General features: G+C 33.2%; 1 protein-coding gene across 1 annotated transcript; it reads left to right on the plus strand.

Moving 5' to 3' along the window:
• The first annotated feature begins 1,552 nt into the window (after positions 1-1,552).
• On the plus strand, positions 1,553-24,395 carry LOC148620523 (bone morphogenetic protein 2-like). Its single transcript, XM_088581441.1, has 5 exons — positions 1,553-2,780; positions 12,421-12,563; positions 14,455-14,614; positions 18,174-18,338; positions 22,534-24,395. Exons 1-5 carry the CDS (start codon positions 2,480-2,482, stop codon positions 23,208-23,210), a joined length of 1,446 nt encoding a protein of 481 aa, XP_088437567.1. The 5' UTR covers positions 1,553-2,479; the 3' UTR covers positions 23,211-24,395.
• Positions 24,396-25,433: the final 1,038 nt, after the last annotated feature.

Below are 25,433 nucleotides of genomic sequence, written 5' to 3' on the forward strand. Positions count from 1 at the left end.
CTGGCCGGGTCATTCCTCCTCGTAGGATTAATCTAGGGCTGTAACTTAGTACACGATGTATGGTAGTACGGGACAGTTCATTTAGATGTTAATATGTAGTACACTGGTTTTATAAGCTGATGGGGTCGATGTTTTCTGGCACTGGTTTATTAGTTAACATGATCCATCGTTTCCAGAAACTTGTTTATATGATTTGACTAAACGTTTCCAGCAAATGGTTTATGGTTTTATAGTGATCGATCGTTTCCAGCCACTGATTTGTAAGTTGATATGATCGATAATTTTCAGCCACTGATTTATAGCTTGATAATGATATAAGTTGATATGATTAAACGTTCTAAGCCACTGGTTTATAAGCCGATATGATCGATCATTTCCAGCTACTGGTTTATAAGCCGATATGATCGATCATTTCCAGCTACTGGTTTATAAGCCGATATGATCGATCATTTCCAGCCACTGGTTTATAAGTTGATTTGATTGATTGTTTCAATCCACTGGTTTATAAGTTGTTGTGATCGATCGTTTCCAGCTACTAGGTTATAAGTTAATATGATCGATATTTTGAAACCACTGGTCTGCAAATTGATATGATCTATCATTTTCACCACTAGTTGATACAGATCAATCGTGTACAGTCACTGGTTAATAATGTTAAAATAATCGATTGTTTCCATCCAATAGTTCATAAGTTGATAATGATCGAACATTTGCAGACACTTGTTTATAAGCTGACATGACCGATCTTTTCCAACAACTGGTTTTGATGTTGATATTATCGATCATTTTCAGTCATTGATTTTATAAGTGGATATAATCAGTCGTATTCAGCTACTGGTTTTATAAGTTGATATAATCGATCGTTTTCGGCCACTGGTTTATACATAAATAACGATCGATCGTTTCCAGCCACTGGTTTATACATTAATAACGATCGATCGTTTCCAGCCACTGGTTTTATAAGTTAACATAGTTGATCGTTTCCAGCAACTGGTTTATACTGTGATTTGTGATTGTCATTTGTTAGGCTTTCAGTTTTTGCAAAGCATTAAAATACTGATCATTGTTTTATCTGTATAGTGATAAGTAAGACAAGCATTCAATGTACCACAAAACAGTTCGAAATATGCTATCAATAATGATAAAAGGCTCGCTGGAGGAGTGCATGGGTTGCTGTATATACCTGCTAGAAAAGTGATACGGTAGAGTTAATATCCTGTAAAATTGGCCTTGACTATTTTAGCAATATATATATATATTTTAAATTGAAATACTTATCCTCAAGACTGCCTCATTCATGGCGAATTCTCCCTCCTACTCAGAGATATATATCTAATGTTGACATTAACATTCCAAATGTTACAGTCCTGTAAGAAATTTGAGTGAAAAGGCTTGTTACTTTCTGACATGACAAAAATAAATTTTACTGTTAAACTCTCATTTAATTTAGAAGATAGAACAAATTTTCTGACTCATTTAATGAAGTTTCATCCTCCATCTATATCATGTTTGTGCTTAGAGATTTATCATATTAAAACATCTAGAAAACAACGGTAATCAGTGATTATAAAGCGAGAACTGAGTGAACACCACTTTTTCAATTAGATCTTTTTGGTGGAGGTAGCATATAATATTACTATTCAATCACGCGCTGTATTCTGCTACAATATATTGACTGACAACTTAGCGCTTTTCACTTCATTCAACAATTATTCTTCTTGTAACTTGATACTTGAAATTTTCGGTCTTCAGAAAAAGCTTGATTTTTTTACTATTTGACCATTGGTGATAGTTCAAGCATGGAACAAATTTTCATATGTGATAAAACTTTTTAAACCAATACTCTTTAGTCCGGGAGGAGCAATTGTAACCTGTGTCGGCTGCACGCTTGGTTATTTTCATTACAGATTACTTTATCGGTATATTGACTTTTAACACGTGCTTGTCTAGGATATAATATTGGATTTTTTTCCCTAAAGTGAGCCTATATAAGAAATATTATTAGGCCTCAATCAGAACTTAATAAGGAAAGTATACATACATATTTATTTGTCAATGAGAGCGAAAACAACAGGTGGCTACAGAAAGGATTTAAATTTATTCTTAATATCTCGTTGAAAAATTAGCCGAATTTTTTATAAAAATTTAGACCCCATCGAATAGCACAGGTGTAGGGTTTTAGTCGGACTTATAAGATGATACTTGAACATTTCTAAAGCTACTACTGCCATTATTATAAAGAGCTTATAATGCGTAACAATACTTTTGTACGGAAGAAGTGAAAATTCGAAATAATAAAATGATTTTCAGGTGCAATTTTCCGATCATTCAGTTTTAATTATGTTTTTAAATTCAGTTGACGAATTTTCGACTTTAAAACCTAGTGTTCGGAGTTGTTTCACGTGTACTGTCATTACGAGAATGCTGTAGTGCTTTTTGCACTTAACTTTTTGTTATACTTTATACAGAGAGCAAGAAAATGTCCGGCTGTTTGCAGTTTCAAATAAGTAGATTTTATAAAATGTTAAGACTTGTGTTTTTCATTTTGATATATCTTGGATTATTAACTGAAGCCAGGAGACGAAAAGTGAGCAACGAAACATATGTGATTGAAAGATTGTCGAACTTATTTGGAATAGATAAAGTTCCAGTCCGGATTTTTAATCGTTCCCCTCCGCAATACATGCTGGATTTATACAACAGTATTACAGACAGTGGCGGACTGTTAAAAAGAGATAGTCCTTACCATGCTGATGTGGTCCGCAGTTTTCCAGATAGACGTACGTATGCTCATTAATCATTATGCGCGAAAATTAATTTCACATAGAATGTTATCTGCTTTTATTTATTATGAAATTTTACTTTGAATGATATGGGGTATTACATCTTTGAAAAAAAAGTATGAGTGCAAATCGTTAGTAAAATGTTGATTAGATAAGTTTAATTTGTTCTCAGAAGTCTTTAATGTTACTTGATGACAATATATACCTATAGAATTATAGATACTGTAGAATTATAGATACTGGTAAAAAAAGCGCGATAATACAAATATTGTTAAATATCGGCTGTACAGCTTTTACCATAGATTGTGTGTACTGTTTAATTTTCTTTTGGCGATATTTATTCCTCTGTTACGTTTAACTACACGTGTTTTCAAAAAACAAGTTTTTACATTTAACATGAGGTTTAAATTTTGGCATCTTCCATTCTTCTGCACTTTCCAAAACAATTATCAGATAGTGATCTGCACAATAAATAATGAACTGCATGAAAATCTTCTTTGAAATAAATCTTTGCTTCATATCATAAACTGAAAGCTAAAATAACACGCCTTTCAAATCCTAATTACTCATATGATATCAGGCGAATCAAATTTCTCCCAACAATTTGGGAGAAAATGAGAGTGATAGTATTGCAGTTATCTCTATAGAACATCAATGGTCTTGTTGGTTTGGTTGTGGGGTTTCGTGACTACGTTACCTTTAAAACTTCGATCAGGTTAAGAAGTGACAATGCTATTTATAGGTGATTTCAATAAGAAAACAATAATGCAGGGTATTTTAATTCAAAAGATCAGTGGTGACACAGGTTTCAACCATTAACCATATCTTATCTATGTAATCGTTCCTCAATAGTATGTTGTACTCCTTAAATTGAGTGATTTACGAGAGATTTATGTTGCAAAATTGTTTGAGTTTAGTATTATGAAGCTGTGACTCTATCTTCCGTACATGTAGTAGCTCAACGTAACTTTTTTTAAAATAAACAAAATACCTTTTAGAACAAATTTCAGTGATTAACTTACGTTTGGTGTGTCTCTCCTGATTTAGAAGAAATCATTATATTATTTGAAAACGCTTATACAGTTACATGATTTCATTATTAGAACCATAAAACTCTTATTAATTTATGTTTAGTAAAACTGTCCTGCCGTTTTTGTGGCTGGTTTGATAGTATTATTTTGCCCTTGTTCAAAGGGTCAGGTTTATATGAATTGCCTCATTTTAAGACGAGTTGCCTTTTTGTGTTAGATTTATTAGTATTGCCTGATGGTAAGACAAATTGCCTTGCCCTTCTCGTGTCACCGTTGAAGGGGGTATGACAAGTTTCGCAGGTGTTAGTTTCAACCAGGTGCGAGGCAGAAATGAATTAATGGAACCCCATGTATTCAATTCTAATTCAACAATCTTCTGAAAAAGTTTAACAATTAGTGAGAAATATTCTTGAAAAGACTGCGCTATCACTTTCTAAAGGATTACAAGAATTCGTACTATAGAGCTGGTGTACCTTAAACAGGTGTTTTAAATCGATACTTGTTCATTAAAAAAGCATTTGAATCAAATTTCTCACGCGACGAAAAAATCAAATAACTGCTATGTGCAGTATATCTAAGTAAGGATAGATAGATATTCTGTCTCTATTATCTACTAACAAACAGAGTGATATGTCTGTCATCAAATATGCGGGTTATAGTAAAGTCAAGACGTATCTGTTTACTTTGGTTTTAAGACAATAATACCGAAATAGAGATATAGCACCGCCAATACATGCAAATTTACACGACGCTGTCAAAGGAACTTATAAAAAAGCGACAATTTATGGCCAGAATCACATTTCACCACCTTTTGGGTCATTTAACAATCCAACAGGGTTCGATGTGACTGCAATTTAAGAATACAAGTGTAAACTTAATCGAATTTTATATGGCTTGTAAAATACAATGTATATACAGGAAAGAAACATCGCAAATGTGGTTGAAATTTGAATATGCTTATTAACTGTTCATTTATGTGCGATTCTTTGCTAACCGATGTATGTGGTTTTTTGTCTTTCTAATGTTGGTTCCTTTTGCGATCTAGTTATTAGGCTGAAATCCGATGCAATGAATAAAACACCAATGAAAGATGCACTGAGTACAAAATTAGTAAAACATAATGTCCAAATGCATATATGTAATAGGTTTACATTGAAAAGTGTCGATATCTAGAAATCAGAAATGTATAAGGAACCATATGTAAAACTGAGTCTATTTCAATAAAGTTCATGAAATCAAAAACAAATTAAACATTTCTTAATTGAGAGAGTTATTTGCATAGCCATGCTGCAACTAAGCGGCGTTTTCTGGACGACACTGGCGTCTGGCGTATGATGGTGATAAAATCACGAGATAAATTTTCACCAATAAATAAGGTAGCAACCATTTGAAAAAAAAATTAAAATCTGGTTTGAAAACAAAATCCTGGTCAGGCTAGAGTACGAAATAACAAGTCCAGGACACAAACTTTGATCCTAGCCCACCCCATAGAAATCAAATGGAGCTACATATTTCTGGCCATTCTACAAAATTTGCTTTGTTTTTTTATACATTAGTAAAAATCAGTGAATCTCATCAAATGAACTTAACTATGAAATTAACTGTGTACGAAAGCCCTTTTTATACACTCTTATTAATGTGTTACTGATAGAAATGCTGACCCTACAAGTGTCCAAGTCAAGTAGATGTTACTTACCACACTTATGGTTTCTCAGGAGTTTCTATTATCTGCATTGTTATAGGAGTATACGATTTTGCTAAACAACAAATCTTATAAAAAATATTGTTGAAATAATCTTGCAAATTATATATACAATTTCGCCATAAAAATCGTTGATGAATTTAGCAGAATTGTATGTAGTTATAAATTGCCGTTATATCAGGAATACTGTCGTTTATATCGTCACAGAACAGTAATAAACAGTAGATACACATAAACTTGTATTACAATGTTTCGGATATTTCTTATATTTATAACGAAATGCACATAAAACTTCAATAAATCGCCTATCTTCAATCAAATTCGATCTTGAGTGTCTTGATACGAACAGACATCAATTTTCAAGCAATACAGAGAGAAATTACATCTTCATTAAATTACTTTTAATGGATGAAAATTGATTTCACTGGTCTAGACGATCATCCTTACATTACTTCTCGTGTTTTTTTTTTCTATTTTTTTTTATATCTTTGTCAAATTAATTCAGTGTGTGTTTACTTATCTAACTGAGGTTCTGTATTTTGAGGTCGAGGTCAATAGTATATTCAACTCACCATGATCAGACCCAGTAGTAGGAGTTGTTATAGAAACACACCGTGCTCAGACCCGGTAGAAGGAGTTGTTATAGAAACACACCATGCTCAGACCCGGTAGAAGGAGTTGATATAGAAACTCACCATGATCAGATCCAGTAGTAGGAGTTGATATAGAAATACACCATAATCGGATTCGATAGTCGGAGTTGATTTAGAAATACACCATGATCTGACCCAGTAGTATGAGTTGTTATAGAAACACAATATGCTCGGACAAAGTAGTAGGAGTTGAAAAGGAAATACATCCTGATCAAATCCAGTAGTACGAGTTGATATACAAATACACCATGATCTGACCCAGTAGTAGGAGTTGTTATAGAAACACACCATGCTCAGACCCGGTAGAAGGAGTTGATATAGAAATACATCCTGATCAATCCAGTAGGAGTTAATATAGAAACACACCATGATCTGGCCCAGTAGTAGGAGTTGATATAGAAATACACCATGATCAGATCCAGTTGAATGAGTTAAAATAGAAATACACCATGATCTGACCCAGTATTGATATTGAAACTCACAGTGATCAGATCCAGTTGTGAGAGTTGATATAGAAATACACCATGATCATACGCACTAGTAAAAGTTGATTAAGAAACTCACCATGATCAGACCCAGTGGTAGTAGGAGTTGATGTAGAAACTCACCATGATCAGATCCAGTCGTAGACGTTGATATAGAAATACAACATTAGCAGATTCAGTAGTAGGAGCTGATATAAAAATTCACCATGATCAGATCACGTAGTAGGAGTTGATATAGAAACACACCATGCTCGGACCCAGTAGTAGGAGTTGAAATAGAAACACATCATGATCAGACCCAGTAGTAGGATTTGATGTAGAAACACTCCATGATCAGGCCCAGTAGTAGGAGTTGATGCATATATACACCATGATCCGAAGCGGAAGTAGGAGTTGATATAGAAACACGCAATGATCAGACCCAGTAGTAGGAGTTGATATAAACCATGATCAGATCCAGTAGTTGGAGTTGGTACAGAAATACATCATGACCGGACGCGGAAGTAGGAGTTGTTATACACCATGATCAGATTCTGTGTTAGGAATTGATACATTATGTTTAGAAATACACTATGATCAGACTAGTTCTTAGTAGCTTTTACAATGTTGCGAACTTTATTTATTTGTCAACCATTTGCAAGTAATGAATTTCTATTGTAATCGTCTTAATTTTAATGTTTTCAATGAAGATACAGCCCATGTGTTCCCCACTGACCATAAAGGTATCAGTCTTGTATTACATATTCCTGAGTGGGTGTAGGTCAAAACATGGCGGGCAAAAAATGTAGTGGGCTTATTTTTTGCCTTTTCCTGTTTTTGTTTCTTGGCAAAGGACTATCATTTTTCATCACAAGTACAGGGTAAATATCAATCTATGACACAAACAAAATTGTTTTTGAGAAAAAACAGTATGTTCATGAAAAATAATGCTTCAGAAAAGGGGTCTATTTTATGAACTCAAAATAAAAGTGAAAGTAAAAAAAGTATATTTTTAGTTTGACCTGTCCTGGTGTACCAAAGTTTGTGCCTTTTTTTCTAAAATGGACCTAAAAATTATTTTTGACATTTCCTTCATTAAAAAACATGGTCAAGAGTTAGATTGAAACTCCTTGTCTATTTTTTTTAAAATCATGAAAATTTAAGGTATACTATAGAAGCCTATAGGGCAAAGAATACAAGACTGAGACCTAAAGTATACTAAAAATAAACGGTACCAGTTTTATCTTTGTGGTTTTACTTTTTTTCTAACTTAACGAGGCTTGGTGGAACGAATTCTGACTGTTTGTATTGGGAACTTAATGACTCTAGGTGAAACGAATTCTGTCTATTCACTTCTATGTAAATTGACACACTTAAACAACAGGTATTATTATATTCCAGACATTACAATTATTTCTAAGTATCATCATACAAATTACATTGATTTAAAAATAATCTTAAACTACTTGGAAATTGGCGGCAGAGTTACTGAGAGTGGGGCTTACAAAAGAGAAGCAAATCTATACTAATACATCTCCCATAGATTCACCAATTTATTCTCACTGCGATCCTCATATGTTAACTTTGTAATTCATTATTTGAAATCGGTAAATAGAATTTATGATATTTTTGTCATTTACAGAGCACCAATTCAATAAAATTTCATTCCTGTAACCATGCATTTATAATATGTTTCAATATCTGATAGGGGAAGTACTCGTCCGGATCTCGGCGTTTCTGTAATTATATCAATGCTTCAAGTGGTTATCATAATTGTTTTTGCATGTAAATACTGGTCGACTGTGGCCGATGTGTATTGTAAAGCTTTTTACTCTTTATAATAGAAACTAAATGGATTGTGTTTAGACTAGTAAACACCATTAGATCTACGGAATTGTTTCTTTATTATCTATGAATAGTTGGTTGAAACCGTATTATAAAAAAATATATCCGAATAATGAAAAAAGAACGGGTATGGTGAAACGTAACTAACAGTTTTCCCTCAACGTTATGGTTGTTATTACATCTCTGAGTTAAACATGGGAAAACGATAGGTACAAGATTCTTAAAAGTCATTTATCTTAAAACACCCTAGCAGAAATATGATTTAAAATATTAACCCTAAAACTTTTCTGTACGTTGGTCTTTATAAACTGGGAACCTGTCATTTTAACTGAAAACCTGTTTGTATTTGAACCAGTGCAACCAGGAAAACCGTTCTGTTTTGAACACAGATGCCGTCGTTTGATATGAACATTTCCTGCTATTTTTTAAGACAGCAAACTGAGGTGTAGTATACCAACAAACTGAAACACAATCAAGAGAATATTTGTTCTCTAAATTATTTAAAATCTAATGTTTTTAAATAATTCAAATTTTTTTAAAAGATTTTATCAAACATTGTAAAACAGTCTCGCGTGCCAACCAATTTGTTGCCTGAAGATTGCATTGTTTACTTATTTATTCATCGCTTGTTTATCTCTGTTTAGAATAATTCAATTTTAATGATTCAGCAATTTGTTAATGTTTTGTAAAGTGAGGTATTTTATGTTTTGTCGTTAATCATTGCCGATAGTGTCAGAAACCTCGGGTGGGGTAACTACTACAGGATATTTGGCGACTTCACTATACAGTTAAACCCACCTTAACAGAACCTCAAAGGAGGTTACTACTGTATTCGTCTAACAGTATAACCTTACTTAACCGAACCAGATTTTGATTATCTAAATTGTTCTACCACAAACTTTGCTTTTATGTGAATATTATTCTCTCGTGGTTATTCTAGCCCGATTGCACTTTTTATCATTTTAGCAGCGTCTTAACTTTGATCATGTATAATTTAATGGTTACTTCATCTTACAATTATGTATAATCCCAGTAAACTATAATGTATCATTATACATAATGTCTTTATTTTGTTCCTCTGTGCCCGAAGAGAAACTAAAGACGAGGTTTATATGGCGTATATGAACCTGGTAAAACATTGTGGAACGAGGATTGAGGCTATGCTCGATATTAACTGAACGTTCTAAACAAGTCCCAACTAATTGGTAAATTCTCTGCTATAATTTTTTTACTATGCAAGGTTCAGTTTATAAAGGTTTTACTGTATTGACATTTTAAATGTATTAAGTACCAGTCCACCTAAAATGCATACCTACGGTAGAGGTGATTCATGATGTAACCCACCAAACAAACGATGATTTTTTTCAGTCTACACATGAGAGTTTTCGATACTCAGTTTCTATATTCAGATCTATACTATACTCCTGTAGTGGTATTAATTCAATGTTGATCTTGAAAAATTTCGAAAGATTTTTTGGAAGCAATCAGTTCAAGACTATTATCAGAATATAATAGCATTAAAACCTATGATTATTAAACACTGTATACTTCTATTCCCCATACTCAGTTAAAATCCCGACTTAAAAACATTATACATCGTTGTTTTTCCAAAAAAGATGGTACCCCTAGCTCTTGATAGAGATTCCTCATACTTAGTAAGAAATAATTCCAAATCATCTTCCAAATATACAGAAGATGTTTACAAAATGCTGGAGTTTTTAATCGACAACATATTTGTCCAGTATTTTGGATGCGTTTTTCAACGAACGGTCGGCATTCCAATGGGAACAAATTTCTCTCCTCTACTTGCTGACCTATTCCTTCACTCTTATGAGGCTGACTTTATAGCTGATCTGATCCGAAAGAAAGAATATCGTTTAGCTAGACTCTTCAATCTCAGTTTCTGCTATATAGATGACGTATTATCTTTAAACAATCCTAATTTTGGGGATTTGATACATCGCATCTACCCCAAAGAACTTGAGATAAAGGATACTACAGACACTGTGAAGTCAGCCTCATATCTTGACCTACACTTAGAAATCGATGGTAAAGAAAAACTATTGAACAAACTTTACGACAAACGTGATGACTGTTCATTCAGAATTGTCAATTTTCCTTTAACCTGTGGTAATATCCCTTCATCACCTGCGTATGGATTGTTCGTATCACGACTCATACGTTTTTTTCTCTCTCAAAAGCCAAACAACCAACAGAAAAACTAAGACTGAATATGTGACCAGTAACTGTTTCTGGACAAGAAATAAAAGTGAATTGGGTGGGTTTTCACATGTATGAATCACTTCCTTTCTGATTTTTATGAAGACTGCTACTTAATAATAATAGCATGCTGGTCAAATAGCAAAATCACGTTGTATAAGGTACACGTAGGGATTCAGGAATCTACTGTAATTTGAGGTACTTGGGGGGACTTGGGCGAATGCGTGATACCTGATACTACCGCGGTCATAACAACCATTATAGATCATCAACAAACAACAAACAGTACTACTGCTATACGTAAACTATGAATACAACAACAACAATCTGTAACACAATATACGTGCACAGTAAATGTAAAAAAAACGACCTTTGAAGTTTTCTGAAAGATTTTTGAGACACGTTTTTTTTCTGGGATTAAGGAAATAGCGTTTACAAACATCGCATTTATGTAACCTTTTTAAAGAACAACGTTAATTAAATTGGCATGCTGATAATTTAACTCTCTGGATTTGCTAAATTAAAACTACAAAAGCATTCCTTTATATTGTTAAGGTATTGCAGTGTCATCGTAGCGCAAAAAAGAAGAAAAATTTGACTTTTACAATTCAAATAGTACTATTACTTGGCAAAACTTCAATTCAAGTCACAGATAACATTAATAAGGCAAATGTGTATATCTTTTTTCCTTGTATAGATTTCAATTCAAATTACACGGTGTATAAAATCAATTTATTTAGTGTTATATCATTCAAAGAAATCATTTCCAAATAGTTTAACGGGTTTTCTCTATATAGAGTGATACGAGGTTTAAATGACTGAAAAATTTTATTGACAATTTGGGTAAACTTATACTTGACTTATGAAACTCAAATCTGTTTCAACCCTGAAAATTGAAATGAAAATATTTACATTCACTTCTTATATTTCTTTAACAGGTGTGTTTTGAAAATTAACTGTTTACCAGTCTTGTTTACCTTTATAATTAGGGTAAACACTTCAAAAGGAGCAAAGCTGCTCACCTCTAAGTATAGGGCTTTTAAATACATAGAATAGGTGTTAAAATTGGTGTTTAAATATTTGTGACGAATCTTGGTGAACAGGTGTTTCGCTACCAATGACCGAATGTGGGAAATGTCTGCTTAATTTGCCTAATTTGACCATTAAAGTTTTTATCAAAGGTTTTATTTGAACAAGGTTGTTATTTTCTAAGGTTTTGTACTATCTCTTTGTGATCTAATTTTACTTTTTTCTTACTCATTTTTAAGGTGATATATGGATTGTGTAGTGTAACATTTTTTTTTTCACCGTATTGGAGTAATTTTATATAACATTATATTTTATAAGATAAGTTATGATATGAATGAACATTATTACACGTTAAATATAATTCAATTTTTTATTGACTAAGGCCAAATGCTTTAAACTTTCTCGTTTAATGAACAGTAAATAAAAATCTGTAATTTAATGCGCTTAACTTCTAAGTAGGATCAGATGCATCGTGAAGAGCATCCCCTACTTTCGGACATTTACGTATCAATGAAAATTTACAGAGGAAATAAGGACAAGGAAACGCAGTGCGTACATAGAAATATCAACGACAAATCCCTGTCCACAATGCAGCCATAAAGCCTTATAAAACTTATTTTGAACCTCTTGTCACTTGCCAGTTCATATTCTATAGCTTCAATTACTAAAATTTCCACTTTTTTTCCCTTTTAGAATGGACCCAGCAAATGCACTTTTATTATAATGTTTCATATTTAACAACAGAAGAAAAAATATTAGCTGCAGAATTCCATGTATTTAAGTTACGACCTAAGCCTTCACGAACAGAGACCATTCCTTCTTCACATGTTATAGAGGTAAGATTTATAGATATTTCATTATAGCTTTGGAATATTTTGTACATTATATGTCAATGAAACAACACAATCATCCAAGCCATCAGTATGTAAAAGCATATGATCATGATATTGATGAATACATACTTGTTTTGTAATTGAAAGTTCAGAAATAAATTTAAATGAATTCGGCAAAAAAAAAATTGACGAGAACAAGAATAATAAAGTAAGGATAGAACAGACCAGCTTAAATCAATGACCAAAACAAACAAACAAAAAAAACCAAAAAAAAACAATGGAACAGTTATTTGTCAGGATGTGATGTTGGAAACGTTAACATTGCTACACGTGAGATGTCGTCGTCAATAAACTATACCACATCATGTCAAATTAGACGTTAGTAAAAAAATAACATAGGATTAAAGGTTTTGCTTTTGATAATTTGACACCGCCGCACGGCTCGTTTAAAAGAAGATATTTCGACAATCATATTTCAAACACTAGCACCGAAAGACAACACGCGTATCGATCAGTCGCGGTATACACTCACAAAAGTTAAAAAATGATGTTTCAATATGAAACTTGTACTGCCACCTTTGCCAGTTTATTAATGTGGCGTTTACTACTAACTACAAAATGTCGTCGTCAGCTGGTCATGCCAGTTTTTTCGTTATGAATCAGATGATGAATATAAATCTCTAGTTTAGTCATGTGTATATTTTTTGTGAAAATAAAAAAAAACTTAATAAAGCATGGTCATGAAATTAATTAAATGTCATAACCTTTGATATATAAATGCCTTGCTACTAGTATTTGTCTTACGTCATAGAGTATGACATCATCTTACGTTTTACGGCGATTTCCAATTGGACGATGATGCCAATAATTGTACATACATGATGAGGCACACGATAAATTGAGCAACACGTTTTGACAAGTGGTTTTAACGTTGCAATTAACGTAGTAGTATTCATGAAAAACGAGGTTTTTCTTTATTGATATAGGCACCTAAAAAGCTAATATTTATAAATCATCAGATCTCATATCTATTATACAAGAACTCATGATATGTAACATAAATTAGATTGAATGGAAAACTTGATTATTTTAAACGTGTGGTAGAGCGCATTGCACTAATGCAGATGTTTGAACAAAATGAAACTAGCCATTTATAATGCTTCACTAGTCAATAGATAGAGTACATTAATCATAAGGTTACCTTTCATGTGAAATCAGAGGCAGTCATTATTAAGGAAGTGTCTAGAAAAGCCGAGAAACAAACATGAACTATGGGCATTGCGTGTTCGGAAATTCATTTAATTAAAGATTCCGATGTATTATCAATTTGGTTGTTTTAACGAACTTTTATTCTGAATTAACGAACTTAATATGATATGATGTCGTTATTCTGAAATTACACTCCTTGAGATGTTTAGGTTTCCCCGCACGCACGATACCCAAACGCGCGCTGAACGCTCACCAAACGCACAATAAACGAACGACGAAAAATAATAATATTGACATCTAATGAGGACAGGAAATATAGAAAATACATTTAATGAAATTATATAAATTAATAATAGCCAAAAAAAAAAAAAAAAAAAAAATCAAGGAATTAATCAAAGAACAAGAATAAACGAACGCTTCTATCGTGCGTTTATCGTGCCTTTAAACGAACGCAAAACGATGTAAACGCACGATAAACGATGCACGAACGCTAAAATGGGAAACGTGAACTCTCAAGGAGTGTAATATGATAAGATGTCGTTTTTAACGAAGAAGACAATGTTCTATCATTATCATAGTATCAATAAATGATTTAATCATTCAAAGTCGATTCACGTCATAAGGAATCCAGATCCGCATGAACTGGCGACAAACAAATCAAAGACAACTTCTTACTCTCTTTCAGGTAAAAATATATCAAGTTTTGGATCCTGCAAATATATATTCATTACAAGGATTAAAATTATTGGATGCCAAAAGAATAAGCGTTCACACCCATGGGTGGTTAGTGTTCCAAGTTAAAAAAGCCGTGGAAGAGTGGGTGAATGGATCTTCACATAACCACGGTGAGTTTGATATAGATTTGGTGAATGGTTCTTCACATAACCACAGTGAGTTTGTGATAGAATTGGTGTATGAATCTTCACATAACCACGGTGAGTTTGATATAGATTTGGTGAATGGTTCTTCACATAACCACAGTGAGTTTGTGATAGAATTGGTGTATGAATCTTCACATAACCACGGTGAGTTTGATATAGATTTGGTGAATGGTTCTTCACATAACCACAGTGAGTTTGAGATAGAATTGGTGACTGGATATTCACATAACCACGGTGAGTTTGAGATAGAATTGGGAAATGAATCTACTCACAACCACGATGTATTGGAGGTAAAAATTGTGAATGAGTCCTTACATAAACATGGTGAGTTTTAGTTATATAATGGGTGAATAAATAAAGAATAGAGGAATACTAATTAACATCATCATGGAGAGTTTGTGAAACAATTGGTGACATGATCTTCACATGACCACGATGAGTAAATGATAGAATGGGTGAATGGATCTTCACATGACCACGATGAGTTTTGATAGAATGAGTGAATGAATCTTCACATAACCACATTGAATTTTTGATAGAATGGATAAATGAACGGATAGTTTGTGATATATAGAAGGTATGAATTGACATTCACATTACCATGGTGAGTTTATGATATAATGGGTGAATGGATCGTCTCATAACCGCAGTAAGTTAGTGATACAATAGGTGAACGGACATTCGGACATTCACATACCCACTATGAGTTTATGAAAGAATGGATGAATTGATCTTCACAGAATGGGTGAATTGATCTTCACATAACCGCAGTTAGTTAGTGATAGAATGGGAGAATGGATCTTTTCATAAACGCAGTAAGTTAGTGATAGAATGGGTGACTGGATCTTCACATAACCACAGTAAGTTAGTGATAGAATGGGTGAATGGATCTTCGCCTTATCACAGTAAGTTAGTGATAAAATGGGTGAATGGATCTTCACATAACCGTGGTAAGTTAGTGATAGAATGGGTGAATGGATCTTTACATAACTGCAGTAAGTTAGTGATAGAATGGATGAATGGATCTGCATATAACCGCAGTTAGTAAGTGATGGCATGGGTGAATTGATCAGCACATAACCGCAGTAAGTTGGTGATGGAATGGGTGAATGGATCTTCACATACCCGCCATAAGTTAGTGATATAATGGCTGAAGGGATCTTCACATGACCACAGTAAGTTAGTAAGAGAACGGCTGAATGGATCTTCACATAACCACAGCAAGTTAGTGATAGAATGGGTGAATGGATTCTGCACTTATGCAGAGTAAGTTAATGATGGAATGAGTGAAACCACGGTGAGTTTGTGTTGAATGAATCTTCACATTACCACGAAGAGTTATAACACACATATAACACAATACTGTTTTTTTTTTAAGCTTAACTTCATTAAGTGTAGTACAAACAATATATACACATATATTAATCTACTCCCAGTGTTTGAAGAAATAATGTAGTTATAGTGAAAGTAATATGAGCAAAACAAGGCTAGAAAACTCATTTTGCTGTTCTTAATCGTGTTGTTCACTGTCTACACACGAAAAAACGAAGTATCAATTCATCTAAAAAGGAAGAAGTGTAGCAAAACCGAAAATGTAAACACCGAGTGAAACTCCTGGGGCAAATATAACACCATAAGGTACGAGCACCGAGGTAAACTCTTGGGACAAAATAATTCCGTGAGGTACGAACACCGTGTGAAAGTCCTGGTACAAAATAATGTTGTAAGGTACGAACACTGAGGGAAACTCCTAGGACAAAATAACGCCATAAGGTACGAACACCGAGGGAAACTCCTGGGACAAAATAACGAGAATAAAAACTTCAATAGTTATTACAAAAAGAGGATTAGAAAAACATAAAAAAAAATCACACAGAAAGATACTATTGTCCTTATATATTATACAGTAACAGTTAACAACACAAATAACTGTAAAAAATGAATTTTTAAAAAAAAATCATCGGAAGTCTTGCATAACACATATCTCATCGGTCAGTTTATTATCAAAATTGCGACGTAGTCAACTTCGCCTATTAAACTCTCCAGGTAGCTCACAACCTTTAAAACAAAACTCATAAAATTCAGGATACATGCTGCTTGATATAGGCGTTTAAAATTGATACCTTTGAAATTCACCAAATAAAAACCGCAACAACTGCATTATCTAGCATATTGAAACAGATTTGTCATTTCTATTTTATACTTTGATAAACGAGAGGAAGTCTGTAAAGTCCTCCCAGCTGTAGTAGATTTTATTATGTCTTAAATTAGCATTTAACACTCAGTTCACAAATTACCCCGCCCATGAATGGATAACGTGAAGTATAAACTGTCACTCTATATCTGTTGTCTTCCACTGGTTTGTGTCGTTTCATTTAGCTCTCTTTACTTACTTTATTTTTGTGTTTCTCATTTTCAAAATGTGAAAAACTGATGAAATTTTGAGTATAATGCTTATTATTTAAAATAATATTTGGGGAAGATTTGGACGAAATCAAATTTAGAATTTAATAATAAAAAAAAAAACGTTTTGTGAAATTTACAAAAATATAGTCATGATTCATAAAAATGATGACGTTGCTTTTTTCTGTCACTCACAGACAAAAAAAATGAACATGATATAAAAACCTTTTGTAGAAAATTTCCTCCCATGTTTTCTCTCTTTTTAAGGAAATATAAAACCAATAACGATTGTGATGCATGTTCTGTGGAGCTTTACTTACAGGCATTCTTTTGTAATTTGTGTCCAATATACATTTTTTTTATGATTCTTGTATCTTTTAAGGAAATTGTTTAAAGAAAATTTGATTTTATAAAGACATTTCTTTTTCTATGACATGTTTTACATAAATCATACTTCATATGTTTCCTTTGACTCCTGTTGTAATAAACATTGTGATATATTTACTCTCAAGTCCTTGCATTATTTTTTTTACAGACACAGATCTTTTGTACACTTACACACTGTATGTACATGTTTAATATTCATTCCTGAAATTTAAATCAAATCTACATTAAGATGATATACTAAGATCTGCACGTGTTTTAAACTTGATTCGAAAGGCTATTGTTACACGTATTCAAGTGGCTGTTGTTACACAGATAGTATATTCATTGTTAGGTCTTTCTTTTCTCAAGACGAAATGATACTGTTTGACTTATTATCATGTGATAGTCACTAAACTGTCACCAAGCATGTAGCGAAATAAATTACTTACGAGATTCCTTTTGACTTTCTATAAATATAGAAAAAGGTTTATTGTCAGTATCTCACAAAGATCATTTATTTTAGACCACCTTTACATAATCACAGTAAACAATCATAGTACACCATTAAACTGGAATGGCTGATAAATCTAAATGAATCGGATATAAAAGCCTTAAAAAGATTACTTTTACTACCACGTAAATCATTTCGTTTCTGTTTTCCGTCGCCAGTGTTTCCGGAAATTACACCTCTCATGCTTTGAATATTCTATCACAATATTTTACTTTTCGTGATGGAATCTATTTTTGCTTTTAGGTTTTTTAGTCACGACAACCGCATTAAATGGGCATCACGTGAACGGAAGTTACGTCAGATTTGCCCAAAGGCGGGAACATCATGAAAGCAAACAACCAATTCTTGTTGTTTATACAGACGATGGACAGTTGAGGCATCCAAATTATATTTCGCCGACAGACGAGGGTAAGCTTAGAATAACTTGGATGGTTAATTGTTGTTTTTGGTTTGCAGAAAGATTGTTTTTACTACCTTTTCAACTCGAGATGTGAATATAACAGGAAGCAGGAACTGATCAGTGTCTTCTGTACATATTTATGAACGGTCCTAGTGCAGTTTACAGTATAAGTAACCGATAGTCTTCGATTATTATTGAAAAAAATTGTCTTGTTCTCCATTTTAATTATTGTATAATTTAATGTTTTATCCACGTGTTAACTGGCCAGTATACCAGTGCCAGTACATATTAAATATTTTTATATTCATTTCTGAATTTTAAGTCAATTATGCGTCGAGTTGATACTCTAAGATCTGCACGTGTATTTTATTTGTTCCGAAATGTTATTGCTAATCAATGTGTTGATACACGGAGCCACGTGATTTTGTTTGCACACATAATTTTTGAATACGTGTTCTTTTTCAGGGGGTGATAAAATAATTCAAATTTTGACTTATTATCATGTGAACAAGATTTGATGATCATTCATTATTTAAAAATAACAACAACTTTTTAATGTCCATGTACTGAGAAGTCATCTTCCAGCGATCTATGTATTTTTACATAATCATAATTGATGGCTACTCAAATCGAGAGTGTTCATGGATAAACCCAATTAATTTTAAGTTACATATCCTCATCTTTCTTTTCCTTTTTGTTGGCCTTTATTCATTATTACTATATTCTTTCTTCTTACCGTTGGCACTGAATTTATAAGTTAAACAGGGTGACTTAGTCAATCTCAATCATTACTTTGTGTTTTATCTCGATTTTTATAGGACTAGATTCTTCGTAATTTTGAATAGAGACAGCCTATTTGTTGCACGAAATTTCGACTGCTTCTCAGTAAAATGTCTTTGTGACGTCTGTAAAATAGAGTAAAAAATTTCTATGGCTTGGAAAAAAGACTACCATACTTTTATGACGTTAGTCATATGTTTATCACTTTTTTTCCGCGGCTGTCAGGTGGTCTATAGGACTTTGAAGCTCGAATAACAGGATAATTAATTGGAAAGAGTGAATAGCCAAAATATTATCACGAGTGCCGAAGAACGCCTTGATTTAACGAGTGTGTGGAACTTGTTCCGCGCACGAGTTAAATCCTCCAGCGTTCTTGGCACAAGTGATTATTTTTTGGTTATTCACGGTAAACAATTGATTTTCCTATTTATTATATAGATTTTCTTCTTAATTCATCGGTATTTTCAACATGAATTTTGAATTCTGTGATTGGCGTATTGATATCAAAGTTGTAACGTTTTGACGGGAGAAAGTCCGAGAGTGAAATAACCTAATTTGTTTCACAGTGTGAATTATCGAATTTTATTACACAGGAACATTCGATAAAACACTGCTATCTGTATAATAATATGACATAACCATCTCCTCTTTTTATACAAATGTCAATCCAGACGAAATTTCAATGTATCCCGAAACCAGATTAGTTAATCACAGTTACTTGGAGAATTTTTATTTGTTTAATCATAGGGCTAAATGCATTGTATAATTTTTTACCATCCACATCATTGTTCAAATCACTGTCTGATATAAAAGCAGTTGTACAATACAGTAAGGTTTCCCTTGGTTTACCTACACTTATATGACGAGTCAAAAATATCTGGTTTGTCGACGCAAAACTATATGTTCCTTGGCCAATATTGTCAAGTACTGTAGCCTAATAATGTTGCAAATGTTTTGTGTAGATTTCAATTGAATGCCTAACTTTTAGAATAATGTTAAAGGGAAACTGGACCCCGTAAAATTGTTTTCGACAACAGAAATATTCCAAGTGAAATGGAACCTTTAGTCTAAAATTTATTGAAGTATTTAAACTAAAATTATTAACATGCCAGTGGTTCCTATCTGATAAATAATAGAAAGGGTGGTGTTTAAAGCATCCGCTCTTAAACTCTTTAAAGTCCATTAAATTTGAAAGATACATGCAGAAAATTGTTGAAAAAACAATTGAAAAAGATTATTATCTGTCAAAACTGGCTGGGGAGTAATTTGTTAAAATGAATTATAAGTACACCGTGTTATAAACATAACACAGCTATAGATTCATTGCTTCTCACGCATCTTTCATTAAAGATAAAACTATTTTCATGTTTCTAAACAAAATAAGTGTGGTTTTCAGTGGAAATTCTTTGAAATCAATCAATGAAATAGAATTTCTTGTCGATTTAGACGATTTAGACAAGCGACTGCCAGATATTACGCGAAGATCGAGAAATTGACAAAAACCAAATCTTTTCCTGTGTACATTATGAGGCCAAATCAGACGCAGTAAACTTATAAAGATGACTGACGCCGGTTTTCAAGCCCTCTGGATGTATTATATCTTCTTTGATTTCCACAGTTTACTTTGAAAATAAATAAACTTCACGTGTATTACGAAATTGATTGTCTGTACCGGTGTGATATTTGGGTGAATCTTACTTTGAACCTAACTTAAAGTTATGATCTAACCTAAGGCAAAAATCTCATAATTGATCTTCTAGGATTATTTGAATAAAAATCCATTTCGCTTTCGGTTAAAAACTCAATGTTTATATTTTGTATAGCCTGACTGTTATGTAACTTAATTCGTTTGAAGATGTATTGCAAATTATTTCCAGGAACCGTCTTTTTAATTTGTTAATCAACTGTGATTAAAACTAAAAATAAAACGATCAAACCATAGCTTTAATGACTATCTTGGACAAATCAATTAGCTGCATGTGCTTTATCGTTGTTCCTTTGGTTTCGATATTGTGCGGATTTATACAACAAGGGACTAGTTAACGGGACCAAGTGGACTGATTGACAGGATAATAAATCAGCTGGGCTGGTTAAAAATGGACTATACTCGGCGTCACATGAAAAACATACTGTTAAAATTTGAATAAAAATATTTTCTACGACTTTATTGACACCTACCGTTGTTTAAATTGTCTTAAATGACTTGCTCATTCGTTTAGCCAAACGGCTTCTCCCTAAACATTGAATCGTTAAATTCCGGTCAGATTTTAATTCTCGGTGCCAATATTTACATTGTAAAAAGTCGGCCATGTTTACAGTGATCGGGTTGCTAGGAGGTGTTGTTTACGTTTAAATGGTTTGTCCAAACAACCGAAGAACCCAGAATGTATTTCGGCGTTATTTCGGATATCTCGGATTTATTTTACGCGAACAACGTACAATACCGAGAAGTTTATCAAGCAGACGATTGTCACCGGAGTTCGACGGGAACTTACGAACTTCGTTTGTAAACAAATCGTCCCGTAGAAACCAACATGGCGGATATTAGTATGGGATTTTCCCGTAAAGATTTGATACGCATGATTTAAGCTAATAAGCGACTTGTTTAGGGAGAAGCCGTTTGGCTAAACGAATGAGCAAGTCATTTAAGACAATTTAAACGACGGTAGGTGTCAATAAAGTCGTAGAAAATATTTTAATTCAAATTTTAACAGTATGTTATTTATGTGACGCCGACTATAGGTGGACTGGTCAGTTGGGTCATAAAATTTATGTACTGGTTAGCAGGATAAAGTACCAGTTGAACTAGTTCGTTGGGTCATAGAAAAAGTGGACTGGTCGCGGACAATGGTCCAGATGCACTGGTTAGGGATAATGGACCAGGTAGACTGGTTGGGGATATTGGTCCGTTTGCACTGGTAAGGGATAATGAATCAATTAAATTTGTAAGGGTCTAGGTAAACTGGTCTTAGATAATGGTCTTGGTAGACTGGTTAGGGAAATGGACTAGGTAGGCTGGTTAGGGATAATGGTCCAGGTGGTCTGTTCAGAAACATTCCCTGTAATTTCATTTCGAATGGGTGATAGTCCAACTATTAAGAACTGGTTCATAATCAAAACGTTTAAATTGCGTATTGCGTACCAATCATCGTAAATGACGTCATAATATCAAGCCAGGTTATACACAATAAGCTGGTTAATCAAAGAGAATCAATTAATCAGAAAGCGTGTTAAAAATAAAATTGAATTATTGATGTTTGTGTGCATTTTAACGATAGATGATATATTTTGAAAAAAATAAAATCATTTTGAAAAAGCCAATTATTCAAGCTACATGTACGGACGGTAGTTTGGACGTGTAATCGGTCAGATGTTTTCTGTAACGCTTTCTTGCACACTAAAACTGATGTTATTTAATTACAGATTACCTCCAAATAAAAAAAGACATACAAAGGTTGGAAAGACGGAGAAAGAAACAAATGAAAGAAGCAATAAGGCTGTTGAATGAAAAAGATAGAGAAGAATTTGAAAATGAACATTTGAACAAGTTACTTGCACGGACAAAACGTGACACTAAACAGGAACAACAGAAGACAAGAACTAAAAATGGGAAAAAAGGCAAACGGAAAGGCAAGCGAAAAAGAAATAAATTGAGCAAGGAGGAAAGACGAGAACGTCGAAGGAAAATGCGGGAACAAAGGCGTGCCGAAAAGAAACGTCTGAAAAACGAAGGCAATAAAGGAAAACGAGGACTAGACTACTATTTATATGATAAACGAAGACGAAACTGTGGTAAAAGAGAAATGTATGTAGATTTTGATGAAATTGGATGGTCTGGATGGATTATTTCTCCTAAAGGTTACAATGCATATCATTGTAAAGGTGACTGTCCATTTCCTTTAGGCCAAGGACAAAAACCTACCAATCATGCAACTGTTCAAAGTATTGTTCATGCGCTCAAAGTGGGAAAGGACGTTTCTACGCCGTGTTGCGTTCCAAATAAATTGTACTCTATAAGTTTACTATATTTTGACGATGATGAGAATGTTATATTGAAACAATATGACGACATGGTGGCAGCAAGTTGTGGTTGTCATTGATGGCTATTAAAAATACTCAATTCATATTATCGCAGCGATGTTAGTCGGTTTGTTTAAACGGATAAGAAATAGGTTTACCAGTCGAAATTTTAAACCTAAAACAAGGATTGCAGGAAAAGACTTATCTTGTTAAGCCAACAAACTAGGACGTGCGCCTTTTTTGCAGGAAGGGAGAATGGCGATCTTTTTTTAGATACTCCACACAAATAAATTCCGCAGTCGTTTTGAGATAATCTCAAAAGATGACTATGAAAAGGGAAGGTGAAAAATAGTTCAGTATAAAAATAAAAAGCTCAAACCAAATAAAGAAGACAGAAAGAGGAGAAAGCAAACTCTATGTGATAATTGCTTTAAAGCTTACTTTTGTAATTTAATATAACTGATCATTGGTGTGAATCTAAACCAGCATCAGATAAAAACTCAAAGTGCTTATTTTCTTGTGATGGCGTATGTTATAAATTATGCTATATGTGTTAAATATGTATTGTTATCCGACGGTGGGTCTGCCTCTTCTATTTACGGTCAGTCAATACCGCTGACAAGTTGGAGGTAATTACTTTGGTCAAAGGACGAAATGGTTTATGTAAATAGATTGTTGTAAGATTGTCTCCAGTATAGAAAGTGGTTTGTATGTGCAATTTTTGTGAAATTGAGGTTTTGTGTGTAAAGGTAAATATTGTTGTTGAATTGAGATTCATATCAGTTAATGGAAATTATATTATGTTTTCATACATAACTTCTCCTCAAGTATTGCAGTCATGGGTGTTCTAACAGCCGTTCGAAAACTAGTTTTATTTCAAATTAAAAGAAAACTTGTAAAACGTTTAATGATAAAAAAAACTTGCGTTGGTTCAGTTTGCTTTACGACTGAATCTTCATTTCATAGTGTGTTGTTTTGGTAAATCGACAAATACGAATAGTTTTCTATTTATGACTAGTATGTGAAAAATTGAAATAGAAGATAAGAGGGAAAAGACGTGACAAATGTGAAAGAAAATCGCCAGGAAATAACTTCATTTTAAGAAAATAATAAATGTACTGAAAATATGTTCTTATATGAGAGTATCACAGAATACAATGTTTCTTTTTTGTTGTGGTTTTTTTGTGATTTTGTTAAATATTTTAATGCTCGAATATATGTATTATTGTTCTGTTATGAGTCGAATAAAGAATAATTAACCATCATTATGAAATACAGTGAATCTATTTAGTGTATATTACTTGCCATTTTGCTTGACAACTACCTAATCACGAAAACTGCATTAAAAGAAGTAGCAATACCGAGAGTGCGAAATGACAATTATGGGAAATCATTGGAAAAACAACGCAGAGATCACTAAAATGGCAAACGTTGGGAAAATCATTGGGAAAAAAAAACAACACAGGGATCAATAAAATGGCAAACGTTGGGAAAATCATTGGGCAAAACAATGCCAGGAACACCGAAAGGACGAACTACTGGAAATCTCTAGAGAAAAAAAAAAACAACGCCGGGAACACCAAAAGGACAAACGATGAGAAATCTTAAATTAAGAAAAACTACACCAGGAACACAAAAAGGACAAATGATGGGAAATATTTGGTGAAAACAAGGCTAGGACGAGAAATTGTTAGACAAAACAACGCTGAAAACTCCAAAAGGACAAACGATGAGAAATCTATGGGCAACACAACACCAGGAACAGCATAATAGCAAACGATGGAACATGTCTTCTATAACTTGCTGACCCACGTTATAGTGTTTTCCCATAAAATGTTCTGTCTATGTTGCCGAACTACATTATGTGTTTTGAAATGACTTGTTCTGTCCAATTTACTCTCCTATGTTATAGTGATTTCCTATGTCATGTTCTATCAAACTTGCAAACCTACAATTTAGTGTATTCCTATGACCTGTTCTGTCCATTTTACCGTCCTTTATATGATGTTTTCCTATGACATGTTTTGTACAACTTGCCGACCTTTATATGTTTTCATATGACGTGTTTTGTACAACTTACCGACCTTTATATGGTGTTTTCATATGACGTGTTTTGTACAACTTACCGACCTTTATATGATGTTTTCCTATGACATGTTCTGTCCAAATTACCGACCTTTATATGATATTTTCCTATGACATGTTTTGTCCTAGTTACCAATCTACTATAAGTGTTTTCCCATGACTTCTTTTGTGCAACTTGTCTTCATTATAGTGATTTCCTATGTAATGTTCTGTCAAAC

Source organism: Perna viridis, chromosome 4 (genome assembly GCF_037379345.1).
Source record: "Perna viridis isolate PV_CMFRI_1.1 ecotype Kerala chromosome 4, ASM3737934v1, whole genome shotgun sequence".
NCBI lineage: Eukaryota > Metazoa > Mollusca > Bivalvia > Mytilida > Mytilidae > Perna > Perna viridis.